The sequence below is a fragment of the Atta colombica genome, unplaced genomic scaffold, assembly GCF_001594045.1.
Source record: "Atta colombica isolate Treedump-2 unplaced genomic scaffold, Acol1.0 scaffold116, whole genome shotgun sequence".
Taxonomy (NCBI): Eukaryota; Metazoa; Arthropoda; class Insecta; order Hymenoptera; family Formicidae; genus Atta; species Atta colombica.
The window spans coordinates 87,425-102,272 of NW_017259202.1; the positions used below are offsets into that span (position 1 = coordinate 87,425).

General features: G+C 34.9%; 1 protein-coding gene across 1 annotated transcript in view; it reads right to left on the reverse strand.

Annotated features, from left to right (window-relative positions):
• Positions 1–3,744: 3,744 nt before the first annotated feature.
• The window catches only part of LOC108694184, a 22,634-nt gene continuing 11,530 nt past the window's right edge, over positions 3,745–14,848 (reverse strand). The window contains exons 11-15 of the mRNA XM_018203509.1: positions 14,034–14,269; positions 13,513–13,956; positions 11,577–11,716; positions 5,858–8,413; positions 3,745–5,091 (exon numbers count right to left, since the gene is read on the reverse strand). Of these exons, the coding sequence (XP_018058998.1) occupies positions 4,231–5,091; positions 5,858–8,413; positions 11,577–11,716; positions 13,513–13,956; positions 14,034–14,269 (4,237 nt within the window). The 3' untranslated portion in view covers positions 3,745–4,230. The remainder of the gene's footprint in view (positions 5,092–5,857; positions 8,414–11,576; positions 11,717–13,512; positions 13,957–14,033; positions 14,270–14,848) is intronic.

Here is a 14,848-nt window from a genome sequence, read left to right on the forward strand (position 1 = left end):
TTATTACCGGATACCCTGTGCATACGTGCATATATATATTATATACGCGTGCGCATGCACGTATGCACAGGATATTCGGTAATGATCGCATAATTTCTCGTGGACAAATAGAACAGATTGAACTAAATTGAAATCCTACATTTTGCATTTTTCGCAATAGTTAACGGGATATTAATTGCTAAAGATCCCTAAATATATTCGACTTACCGACAAGCGCTACGAGATACAATCACTTAACGAGGGAAAGATATTTTAATATTTTTTTTTCATCGCTCATGCATTGCTACTTGCGTGCAAGAAATTGTAATAAACAATTTCTTGCACGCCTAACAACCCATAATAATAGATGGTCATATATTGCCACAGATTTGTATTTGGCGGTAGTCAATTTAGAGATTTTTAGAAATTAATTTCTTGTTAACTATTACAAAAATTACAAAATGATATAGAACTTTTCAATTCATTGTCAGTTTGCTCTCTCTTCTCATCAGAGATTATATAGTCACTGAACACTCTGTATGTAACATATTATTTACATGTGTGTGTGTGTGTGTGTGTGTGTGTGTATGTGTGTGTATTTATAGTCTTAAATTATATAATATATACATTATATGTATGTAAAATGTATGATCAGGACCTAAAAGATTGCAATACTTTTTTTTTAATGAATTTCAGAATGCGACTTACTACACTGAGCGATTGGTTTTTATTTGTTGATCCATGAATAAAAATTAATCGCTCTGCGAACAAGCTGCATTCCAAAATCTATTTAAAGAAAAAAGTGTTGCAACCTTTTATGCCCTTACCATATATGAGTGCGTACATTTATTAGCCGCGCTTTATGTGTAATTGCAATCGAATTTCGATTGTATATATAATGTATATGCGCGCGCGCATGCGCCCGTATACTATTAGAGCAACATTGCGTGAATTATACTATACACTGCTGCTTGTTTAAGGTACAGAATTCATTCTAAAACACACAACTATGGTTTCACATCGCAATGCGTATAGTGCCGCTCTTTCAATGAACAATATTACAAGTGACTTTTTTCGCCATTTTTTGATCAAGGGTTTTTCATATCAAGAATAATTCAATTATAACAACAATTGAATTAAATATCTTGGATAAGTTTTTATCTACAAAGAAAATAATTTAAACATAATGCTTGCATTATGTCCAAACTATCTTCAAATTTTATAGCTATATTGTGTTAAATATATACTTAAAAATACATTACAAGTTATATATATATGTATATATGTATACACATACGTAACGCGCTCGCGCGCGCACACGCGCGCACACACACACACACACACACACACACACACACACACACACACACACACATACACAACATACCACACACAATTTTTATCATATATATTTCTTTTAATTGTAATTTCAAAAATCAGCTTTATCAATCTCTTCGGAGATGAAATGAATTAGTATTCGAAAGATATTCCCACATACTCAATCTTACGCGAAAGAATCTCAGTTTACCTTCGACAATCACGGAATAAGGTTGCTTTCCATTTGATGACTCAAATGTCGTTTTTATCTTTGTTATTTTCTGAATATCAAGAAAGATAGAACGCTTGTCGACTTGTGTCATAAAATGGAAAACACTCTAAATCTTTATCTAAATCTTTAAGGTTTCTGAGTAGTCATCACAGCCATATTGAATCGTGATATTAGAAGCGAGAAATGACATATTTGTTAATTTTTATTACGTGCCATTTATAAATAAAGACAATTTGGATAAAACAAAATGAGATTACTTTAAAATATTTGTAAAAATAGACGAAAATTATGCTTATCCTCCCCGACAATAAATCATAGATAAAAGGTATGTGAAGTGTTTTTATTCAATGCGCATGCGTAGCTTATTTTCACTTACAATGTCTTTTATCACTTTTTACGATTATTTACTATCTATACTAGGAAGGATAAGTATAATTTTCGTTCATTTTTATAAATGTTTTAAAACAATCATCATTTCATTTATTTTTAACCAAATTATCTTTATTTACAAATGGCACGTATTAAAAATTAACGTATCATTTCTCGCTTTTAACGTCATGATGCAATATGACTATGATGACTACTCAATAACCTTAATAAAGGCTCTATTCTGTAACTTTTAACAACAGTGTGAATCCATTGTCGTTACGCAGTTTTTTTACCATGTATGTATAAAATCTACGCAATAATATAACAACATTACCACTATCACTGAGAATTACAGAATAGGGGTGTGTGTGTGTGTGTGTGTGTGTGCGTGTGCGCGCGCGCGCGTGTATTACTGAACTTGTCTCGCAGCATATTACATGTACGTGCCCAGAGCGCAGAAACTGCGTCAGTAAAGGTGTAAAGGCGACGTAAGCACAATCGCAGAGTTTCGTTCCTTTTCGGTTTAATATTTATTTACAAGAATAATATGCGTACTTTCGGTGGTACCAGTCACTGATTCAAGCATATATGAGCGTGTGTCACTGCAAATGCATCATATCTGAACCTCGATCGCTTTTACACACATCTTGGCGAACCATCGATATATAATACTGAATAGAGCATACCATTGAAGTCATCTTAACAGATCTAGAAAAAAAGGGATGTTTGGGGGTAAGCTTCCTTCTCCTGAAACAATGGTCTTCGACCAATAGGACAATAATAGAAAAGAGTTCCGTGTCCAAACATTTACTCTTACTCTTAAGCCTCAAGATCAAAGAGATTTCGTCGCATGCTCCATCCAGTATTATATGTCGATGCGTTGAACAGCAGCTAATACATCAGCAATAATTAGCCTCGCGTTTATATAACGTTAGCTTCAATGCAAACGACAGATGGTTTATCTAGATTAGATGATCTCTCAAAATTATTTTGTTTGCCAAAAAGGATTTAATCCTCTTTGATTTTCATCTTCCTCTCGTTAACGTAGTCAATAAACACGAAGCTATGTTGGAAGATATATTCTTTCTCCTTATAAAGAATTTATTCTAGCGGCAGATAGGAGAAATATGGTGAATAGAGAATTGCTGAAGAAACATACAATTGTCAGGATATTTTTGCGGACAAAACTCTAGCAACAAAACGCGTACTATTGTGGAATTGCTGTCTCTTTTTCTAAAGATACATTTTCACGAGGCATTAAAAACTGGCCGTTTCAGTGATAAAAAGGGTCAACATTGAATATTATTAATTTTGATCACGTGAACCTTTTTGTCGCTGAAATGATAAGATTTGAACAGTTTGTGAAAATGTACTTCTAAGGGTATTGTACAATACCCACCTTGCATCGCAACAGTCAATCGGAAGCATCAATAATTATTAAGTACTTTCCATTTGATGACACAAGTCGACACAAGCATTGTTCTATTGTTATCTCTTACTAAATGTAAAGAAAGATGGAATGATGCTTGTGTCGACTTGTGTCACTAAATGGAAAGCACTCATTATTGATATTTGTAACTTAAAAAGTATTAATATTTTTAATAGGCTGTTTTTCTTTTAAAAGACATAATCGACACAAACATCATTCTTTTTTGATATTCAATAAAGAACGACTTGTACTAATTGTACTAATTTTATAAAAGGAAAGCAGCCATAGTAAAGAAATCTTTTTTGCATTTCTACATTTGATACATACTGAAAATATAGTGTTTTTCTCAACAAACATTTATGGAAATACATATGATTTGCTATCATTTCAATTTACAATCTCATTCTCATTTCTCCCCTTTTTTCTTTTTCCCTCTCTTCTCCCCCCCCCCCTCACCAACAATTTCACTCTCATATCTTTTTCGTTCATCGTATACAAGTTCCACGCACGCACAGATATATACATAACAAAGAGAGAGAGAGAGAGAGAGAGAGAGAGAGAGATCGCCTTCTTTTCTATATATTTAAAATATAGCAAAACTCTTTTAGTAGTATATTTATCGTTCTATTGGCTCATTTTTTTCTTCTTGCGCAAAAGAAATACAATTTCATTTCGTATAAGAGAAATATTCATTGGGTAAAAAGCGAACGTAGAAAGACTATATACGTCAGAAAGTCACTATACTGCAAATCGCAGACCGCAACAATTATAGATCTATTTTTTATCCCTGCAGTAGACTGCACTAAAATTCTTTTTCTCGCTTTCGCCAAACATAGCTATCTCACTTTAGTCCCAAAACTAGTTGTACACTAGTTGAGCCACAGTAAACAGATCTTATATTGTCTTATTCGGATGGTCTTTGACCCCAACGCGATTTTGTCCTCGGTAATCTAGTGGGTAACGACGAGCTATCACTGTCGCTCAATTTTCGTTTAACATTCAACACAATACCGCTTTTGGATGAAATTTTTGAGTGGGATGTCATTTTAGAGACATCTATTGTCGGCGGAGTTGATGGAAAAATAGGAAAATCTTCATCTTCAAGACCGGGTGGCTTCGGCTGTTCGGGAGTGAAATTCTTCTTGAAAGAATCCGAAGAACTTGGCTTGTATGATTTATTCGTTTCCAATGTAGGCTCCGCGGAAAGCGGGAGTGACGACAGAATCTGAGGCGATATCGGTGCGTCACTTACAGAACCAACAGGCGGCGACGTTAAAACGAGTAAAGACGTTGACGATGACGACGATGACGAGGAAGAAGAGGACGGTGGCAACGCTGACACTACAGATTGCGCTACCGTCGCTGCCGCGACTGCAGCCAATTCTTCTTCGGCTTTTCGAATCAGATCCAGATCGCTCAAAGTACTCAATGTACTCTTGCTCTCTTTGGGAACTTCTAGCGACGCTTTCTCTGATTGACTAATCTTGGAAGAGGGCGAAGGTGAATACCTCTCCGGATTTTGATAGAGCGTGGGTAAGAATGACGCGCCAGGCTTAGACGGAAGATAAGGATCCACTTTAGAGGATTCTTGCCGCTTAACGTTTGCCAGGATCTCTTGTAAATTCGGCGGTATAGTAATGTCCGAGACTTTATCGAGGATAGGCTGCGTGAATTTGGAAATAGGTGGCGGAGGCGTGAAAGACCGCGCGTTTGATGGACTGTAAGCTTCCTCGCAAGTGTCGGTGGGCGGATCTAATCCTAAACCCTGAAACAATTATAGATGAAGATGTACAGATGTGTAAGAAAGATCAACGAAGATAGATAATGAAGGATAGAAATTCTCATGATTGATCAATGACGCGCGTGATTAATGGAAACAAGTGAGCGTATTTTCAAAAATCCATCTATATTTTACCGATTAGAAATTATTAAGCAAATAATAAAGAAATTAACAAGTAAAATCCATTACAGCTTTAATAGAAAACTTAATAGGAAACTCGAGTGAATCTACTATTTTTAAATTCCATAAATGTATTTTAAAAGATATCATTCAATAAGTTTATATCTATGGATAGAACTACTACAGATTTCTACTTCGGTGATCGAATGATTGATTTGGTTATTTGAAGATGCATATATTTCTCTGGTACAGACCATTAAAAAAATCACAATTTGATATTATCCTTTATGATAATATAAGAGTACAGCTATCATACCAGGATTTCATATTTAAAAAAATAAAAAAAATATATTTATCTTCATTCTACGTTATATAAGTGTTGACTCAATTCTCTTACATGCTGCTAAATGGTCAACTTTCTCATAATGTTTGATTAACGTAAGGCTTCTAATATCTACAACGATAAGAAAGTCAAGTTCTTTCAAAGAGTACGAATCTAGAGCAACTTAGGAAATTAGATCGGAATGTATTGCAGCAGAATTCAAAATCAATTTACTTATATAAGGCAAATAAAAAGACGTAGTAACGCGATAACAAAGAGGTTGCAAAAAAAATAAGTGGAAATTCTCACCGGCAAAGTAGGAGTTGTTTCGTCGAGAAACGATGAGCTAATATTCTGTATTTGTTGCCTCTGTTCCTCAATTTGTTGTTTCTGCTCTTCGATCTGCCGATTCAACTCATCCATCTTTCTTTGTAACTCTGTGGAGTTCTTACTGGATGAAGATAAGATACCAGCGGTATTGTCAACAGTGGGCTGCAGATTGTTTATATCATCGTCCATCTCGCCAGGACTATATGGCTCATCTCCGTCATCGTCCAACGTGACTTTACCGGGCGATGAGGTCAGGTCGATCTTTGATGACAATTCCGGCACAATCTTGCATATCGTTGCGGTATCTATAACGCCGCGCGACATACCTATGTGTGCCTTATTCAAAGATTCCAGAGTCATTTGTGTTACTGCCGCCGGCGCTTTCTCTTTTGTCGAATCTAACGCGGTCGCTTTATATAACATGGGAGATGAAGAAGGTGACGGAGACAAGGTTTTCTCCTTTGGCACGCTGATTAACGGCGGAGTATAACTTCTATCGGATGTCTTAGACGTTTTCGGAGGTATTGTCGATACAACCGGCAATCGCTTCTTCTTATTGCGAACTATAATGCCGAGAAGTAGATGTGGCCGGTGCTCCTCAAATCCCGGACCGTTAAGCGGCATTAGAACTGACGGTATTGTACTCTGATTCGAGAATGGCATTATATAAAAGTCCTTGATATTTTTGGAAACATTACCCACAACGCCCAAACGACTTCTACTATTCAGATAACTATACAAAGTTATGTAAGGAATCTTCTCTTCGTCGTTCGCAGCTGTTAATCGAATGATTAAAATTTCTTTCGAACCGCTTCTTTTCATCTTTGAAATATAATCCCAAACGGTCTCGTGACTGATCCTACCGACAACGTCGACAGTATCTGGTAAATCGTCCATAAGATCCTTGGCGTTACCACTTACCTCTTGCGCGGTTATAAAGAATTTAGCGACATCAACCATATTAACAAAACCGCGCCAAACGGTCTGCCAACTGCCCTTCGCTGATGTTTCCTTGTCCGTCATTTGCTCTTTGTCTCTCTCGGATTCCTCATTGATATCGGGCGTCTTAATCGTAACAGTAGAGCTAGGTTCTCTATCCGATATATCGGAATCGTTCCCATCAATCGTATTCGTTGTCGCCTCGTCTTCTATGTGCCGCCAGAGACGGTCTTCTATCAATTTTTCCACAGGCGGTGGGGATATCTCCTTCTTCTTCTCTGTTTCTCTTTTATGTTCCTCTTCCCGTTTATCAATGTCCTTAGATTCTCTACTACCGCTACGATTTCTTGAACGATTGTCATTACTCTTGTGTCTATCCTTTTCTCTCTGTCGCTCTCTTTCTCTGCTCTCCTTTCTACTCACCTTGTCTCGATCTTTATTCCGATCCCGATCTTTATCCTTTTCTCGCTCTCGGTCACGCTTGCTCTCTTTATTCTTGCTCGATTTTCGCTCCTTGCTCTTGTCTCTTGTCTTACTATGATCTCGATCCCGACTATGACGATGCCGACTGTGACTTCTCTCCCGTCGATCCTTACTCTTAGACTTTGCATTGTCGCGATTTCTTCCTCTCTCCTTATCCTTCTTTCTTCGATCGTCTGTGTTCTTGGATTTTTTTGTTTCCATTTGTGTTGTTAGTTTATCCTTATTTTTATCCTTCGAATCGTCAACTGTGGAACTTATGTTATCGCCGTTATTTAATGCAGAAACGATATCCTGCACCGGAGTTTTAGGATCAACGTGATCGATTCCACCATCGTTCTCGATTATCTGTTCGCCCTTGTGAGTCTTAACAACAATTGACTTGGCCTGGGCCATCAAATCCAATTCGTTCTTCTTTATCATTTCCAGCTGATGTTTGGTCTCCTTCTCGCGCCACTCGGCTAATTCTTGACTGGCCATCTCATCCGGACTTAATCGCACCACCGCATCTGGCGTTAATGAATGATCCGCAATCTTCCTGAACAATGTCAGATTCTTAGTATCTTTTATGTTAAATACTAGACTCCTGTATTTTGCTTTGTATTTAGAACCGGTGTCCTTAAAATACTTGTACATCTCGAATTCTATGTTAAAAGCCAAATCGGCAATTTCCTCATTAGTTAGTTTCAGATCTTTAGTTTCTTTTATACGGCTGGATAGTAATTCTGTCAGCGATTTTCGGATATTCACTCGTATAGGTTCTGTTTCTGGCTTTTTTATCGGTGTTAACTTAGTTTGTTTCAATTGAGACGGTGACTTTGATTCTTGCTTCTTAATCGGCGTTTGCTTTGGCGAACCTGCTGATTGAATTTTCAATTGCGTTTGTGTGACGTTCTTTGATGTTTTCAATGTTACAGGGTTCTTTCCTGGCGTTGTAGTGATTATCGTCTGTTTCAGCTGTGCCGATTTACTGCCCGACGGTACTTGTTGTATAGAAGGAATTATTGTAATTTTCTTGTTGGGTGCTAAAACAGTTTGTTTTGATCCAGATATCTTGGTATAGATCGTCTTTGGCATATTTTGCATTTTAACTGGAGATACCTGCGTAATTTTTGCCTGAAAACAATTCCCATATCTTTAACTTAAGATATATTTTTTAAAAAATTTCTAAATACTCTAGAAATTCTAAATATTTTATATTATTTTTTACCTACACTTTTGTGTAAGTAAAAATACAAGTTATATAAAAAAAATTCATTATCTGAAAGTACTCATTAAATTAAATAAAAAATATATATAAAATATATATGAACGTAGTAAGAAAATTAACTCTGAGTTAGAAGTCAGAGTTAAGTCAGAAGTGAAATCAGAATTTTATAAGTTGATACTTTTATAACATATTACAGGAAAACAAAAATAGCTGCAAATTTGCAATGCTGATGAAAATCATTCGATTTGGAAACTTCCACACAAGTGATCGTATCTCCATTGGCTGTATTCAATAGAGAGAGCTGAGATAACTTAGTAATTCTTTAATATAATTCATGTTTTTAGTTTTTCACTGGAGTGTAGGAACCAATTAAAGAATCATTGATCAGTTTTTTCTGTTGGACGCAGTCAATTATTGGCAAGACATTAGTTAAAAGGTGGCAACTGTAGATACAAGAAGTAAGATGTCCCAAAATTTCTACATTTCCTTTTAAGAAATTTTAACATATTGTATTCTAAGACGAAAAGCTTAATACAATAATGTCGAGATTTAGAAAACTATAATAATTTTTAAAGCTTATTTATATTTAATAAAAAGTTATTAATTATAAGCAATTGAAATTCACGAATCACAGAACTGATGTTTTGTCCGCTTAAGCATGACGATATAACAAATGTTCTTGCCTTTAACAACGTCTAAGGTTCTATGCACAATGGAAAAATTATTAAGAATAGGAATAAATATTAAGATTTCAACTTATCAGAAATCTGTGTACTCCTGTGTAACTGAATTTTGATAAGTTAAAATCTTAGTCCAGATATATAATAGGTGTTTTATTTAAGCCTTAAACCATAAGAAATTGACCAACTACAGTTGAATGGAAGGAGGATAATAGACGAATCACAATCAATTATTCTCCTCGTATTCGATTGTAGTTGGTCAATTTCTTACGACTTAAAGCTTAAAAATACCTATTGTAGATCCGAACTAAGTGATTGTGATTTGTCCATTCCTTATGACTTAAGGCTTAAAAATCTATTGTAGATCCGGGATTAATATTTATTTCTAATATTTCTTCCATTGTGGGCGACCTTTAATAGCGTTTTCCAATGAAAAATTAGCACAACACTGAGTGCAATTATAATACAAATTAATTAATTTATTAGGTGTACAACTTTGCTTCCGCCGTTTTTTTCCGAAATTCGAGGCTTTATTGTAAAAAACTGGTTATACATTTATGATTCAAAGTATTGTCCATCACTGGCCACTACTTTCTCCCATCTTTTGGGTAGTGTACGAATCCTGCGTCGAAAAAACTGGTCTTTCATCTTTTGAGGCTATCCACGAATCGATCCAATTTTTTACTTCTTCATAAGACCGGAAGCGCTGGTCAGCCAGGCCGTGTGCCATTGCTCGAAACAAGTGATAGTCAGAGGGAGCAACGTCTGGAGAATACGTCTGGCAGGGGGGGTAGGACTTTCCATTTCAACGTTTCCAAGTATGTCTGGATCACTTTCGCAACATGGAGTCGAGCATTGTCATGCTGCAACATCACTTTATCGTGTCTCTCGTTGTATTGCGGCCGGTTGTCTTTCAATGCTCGGCTCAAACGCTCAATTGCGTTCGATACCGATCGCCTGTGATTGTTTCAGTCGGTTTTAACAGTTCGTAATACACTAGAACGAGCTGGTCCCACCAAATACAGAGCATGACCTTGGACGTCAAAATCATCGTTCTTGAAGCGTTGAAACCACTCACGACCCGTTTTTTCACTAATAACGGCCTTACCATAAGTATTTGAGAGTATTCGATGAGCCTCAGCCGCAGATTTCTTCATATTGAAGCAAAAAATTAAATCCTCCCGCAAATGACGAGAATTTGGCTCGTAAACTGACATTTTCAATCGAGAATAACTTTATGATGCAGACACAAATCGACTGTTTCTATTTATGGGGGTTATGTTGACAGATGCCCAAGTTTATTGTATGTCTATGATCTATTTATTTCGACCCACTTACCGCTAAAGCCATCTATAGGAAAACGGCGGAAGCAAAGTTGTACACCTAATAAATAATTTAACCCTTTAGTTACATTCCTTGTTTTTACGATAATTTTATTATCTTTTTGCTATGAGAAACGCTGTAAGTTATCATACAAACACACATTGATATTTTAAATAAAAAATTATTTTAAATCTTTTAAAATTTTTACCATATACAAAGCAAATGAACACGATTATGAATTTATTTTGAGACCTGACATGTGTCGTAATTGAATTGATATTTTGTAATATTATATTCCGATATTATGCGTATAAATCACAAATAGATTCTGTATAGAAACACAGAAATAATGCCTTAATAAAAAAATTGCATTTTTATGTTAATCTCTCATTAAACCCCTCTCCCCTCCCTTCCCCTCCAATTCGTGATAGCATTTGTCACTATGCCCGCGAGCGTGCGAAATTTCACTTGTAATTTATAAATTTTCTGATAATTTAATAATTATTATAGCCGCAACATTTTTATGTATTATTTTAATTTTCATCCTGCAATTAGAATATTCCAAAGAACCAAATTATTAAAAAAAATAGATTTTGAAGCATTCTATGTATATAAAGTGCATTTCTGTCACTTCTTAGATTAGATTAATAATTGATATTAAATTCAATCTGAATAATTGCTAAATAAGTGTGTAATCATTAAAACGAATGACTAACTTATATTTTTGCTTAAAATAAAATAATAAGATGATTGTTTGTTATAAAATGAACACGGAAGAAATATATAGAATATTTTTCTTAAATATCGAAAAATGTATAATTCCGTTTTCACGTTTTTTATTTATCGCATGTAATAATTTTTATGTAGAAGCAAACAAATAAATTGTTTAACAAACATAAAAAAAATCGCTTCTAATTTAAAAATCAATCTTTCAATGCTCATTAAACAATTCTTACTGAGTATATACACTATCTATCCTTTACATCTCGATTTTTTTCACGATATCTTATATATAAATTTTAATTTATTTATATATATTGTTAAATTTATTTTATTTAACACGTACAGGTTTTCCAGATGTTTGGATCTGCGTGACGAGCTTTCCGCCTATTTGAAGTGTATTGATGTTATTAGCCTCTACTATTTCAAAAGTTGGATTCTCTTTCAACCATGTTCGCAAACTGGATCTGAGAGGAGCATCTGCGCCTAAAATAATAAGTCATGTATGTCATAGACGTACATAGGCAAGCGCGCAAACACATATTTTCACAATTTTTTCTAGGTGACGCTTACCAAAATTTTGAAGGTTATCTTTGTTTTTTTTTTTTGAAACAGTATCTTTTTTTAATTTAAAAAGGTTAGGTCTACTTCGAGAAAGTTCATTGACTTATGATATAGTTCTCCATAGTCATTCAAGGTCATTTAATTGTTTAAAATTTTGAAGTCTTTTATTTTCTTATCAATAAACTTCAAAATCTATCGAAGACGTTCCACTCGTCACCAGAAAAAGGACGTGTTTCCAGCATGCTGGTACTTCTTATAATGACCACCAAGTTTGAGAAATACTCAACAAAATGTTTCCCGATTGGTTAGGAAGAAGTTATCCTGTACCGCGTCCAGGGAGAGATCTACCATAATCCACACATTTTATGATCAGATTGAAGGATTCGAGCGCGTTATTTAGTTTCGCATGCATTATTGTTGTAACTTTGAGCTGCTCAAATGTTCTCTTCGTGGATGCGTAATAGTAATTTGTAGGCAGGCAATCATGATATCTGGACTCTCATTATCAGAAATGGTGAATTCTTATTGATGCACTTTATTTTTTATAAAGTTCCACAAGAAAACTCTACAGTCGTCAAAGAACTTGTTATTAGTAAGAAGAGTATCATACTTTCTCTTCCTATCCAATGACTAAACATTCTTGAATTTGGTGGTCATTACGAGAAGTACAGTATGGAGAGCAATTGCCCACTGCCAATCACAGCGATTTCTGCATAGGAAGTTTAAGGTTATTTTTTTTTTAACGCTGTGATTGGCTTGTGCGCAATTGGATCGTGAGCAATTACCATATACTCATCAGTATATACTCTAATGACGAGTGGAACATCTTCCAAGAGATTTTAAAGTTCACTAAGAAAATAAAAGGCTTGAACGAACGTAAATGGCTTTGAATTATTTTGAAAGATCAATATACTATAGATTAATAAACTCGAAATAGGCTTTACGCACTAACTAAAAAAAAAGATACTGTTTCATTTTAAAAGTAAACATCACCTTGAAAATCTCGGAGACAACTCTCTACTGGAAAAAAATGTGTTCATAAAATGTCTCCCACGAAATAGAGCAAGGACTATGGCATACAAAAAAAACTTAAGCGAAACGTAAGCAGTAAGTGAATTGGCAATCATAATAGAGACCATAAGTTTATTCGCGTTGCATGCTCTAACATGCTCTTATCATAGCATTTATTCACTCTAACGCGCTTGTTGAAATGAGTAGAAACTATAGCAGGAGCACATTGGAGCAAGCTTCATGAGTTCGTAAGTAAGCAATAACAAATCCAATATGTATATTTTCTTATTGTTAAGTTTTTCTATGTGCCATAGCTTTAGATTTTACTTAAAACATTTTGCTTTCAAATAACAAACAGTTCGAGAGATAGTAGAAAATTATAAATGTATGTGAATGCATATGTGCCTGCATATGTAATGAAGTTTGTCTATTCTGAATAAACTACTCCCTTTTTATTCTCAATTTTCCTCTGAATTGTTACTATTATCTAATGATAAATATGCAAAATAAAATATATCTACAAACAATTTATAGAATATAGAAATAAAGCAAGTAAAAAACAAAAGCGTTTGCTATGATTCCACGTGATTATAGAAAATAAATAATAAAATAGCAACACATAAGAAATTAAATTTCTAAAAAAAAATTGATATAGAGGAATTTAAATATTTTTAATATTTAATGAGAATCATATATGATTAACTTACCAGTAAGAACTTTACCAGTTTTTTTATCAAAGACTACTACTCTAGTCTCGTGTTTTGCCTTCGTAGTTTCTGACGTAGGCAGTTTTGCAGATTTTATATTTGATCCAGATGGCACGGGTTTGTCCTTAGTTAAAGTTTCTTGAGCATGTGCAAGAATACACGCATCTGAACAATAAATGCTGGAATTTCTGGCTTCTTTCTTACAAACTACACATTGCATTGTGCTAGAAGTTGAAGCAACACTGTGGTCAATGGAAGAACTCGGCGGAGATATTTCTTTCGGTAACACATCTTGCGATAATGAATTTTCATCCACTGATTCGACTTTTGATTTTTGTTTTCCGGGTAGTGATTGCAAATTTGACTTTATCTTTTCTTCTTCGGCTTTCTTTTTTAAACAATTCGGACAAACCCACTCTATGCCTTTCTCTTCCATTTGTTGACCTATCATACATTTGTATAAAATAGATATCGTATAACATAAATTAAAATAAATATTTTCTCTCATCATATATACTTACCCATAGCTTTACTAACATGTACACATTTTCCATGGAACCAGTCTTCACAAACATCACAGCATATCATAAATCGATTGTTATGTGGCCGTTTGCAGATACACCATAATCGATCCGGATCATCTTCCGAATCTGAATTATCTTCCTCATCATCTTCATCATCATCTTCTTCTTCATTTATTACTTGTTCCGTTTTCAATTCATCCTTGTTATGTAACTGTTGTTGAACTGATATCTGACTGTATGTTAAAACAATTGTTAAATTTTAATTAAAAATTTCTAAGTAGCAACGATATTTAAAGGTTCATCTACAATGGGCAGTAGCAGTAGTAATGATTATAAGACACGTCAGGAGTAAGCTGATTTTCCGGTATAATAGGACATAATAAATCTGTAAGCAACAGAATAGAACGTAGGAAATGAATTTCACTTGCGGACTTACTTTACGTCTTATTATACTGGAAAATTAGCTTACTTCCGATGCGTCTTATAGCCTTACTACTACTGCTATTGCCCATTGTAGACGACGCTTAAGACGCAGAATACGGGTCGCAAAACTAGAAACTAACTTAATATATTGTAATTATAATAGGTTGTAGGACGCAAGATGCAGAAAGTTGGGTGAGCTTCCACTTTCGTGTCCTGCGTCCTATGTATTGTGGTTTACGATCTAAAATACGTTTCATTTATGATCTACATTTGCGTCTTATGTAGATCGGGCTTTAATATTATTGACTCTGTGTGTGTGTGTGTGTGTGTGTGTGTGTGTGTGTGTGTGTGTGTGTGTGTGTGTGTGTGTGTGTGTGTGTGTGTGTGTG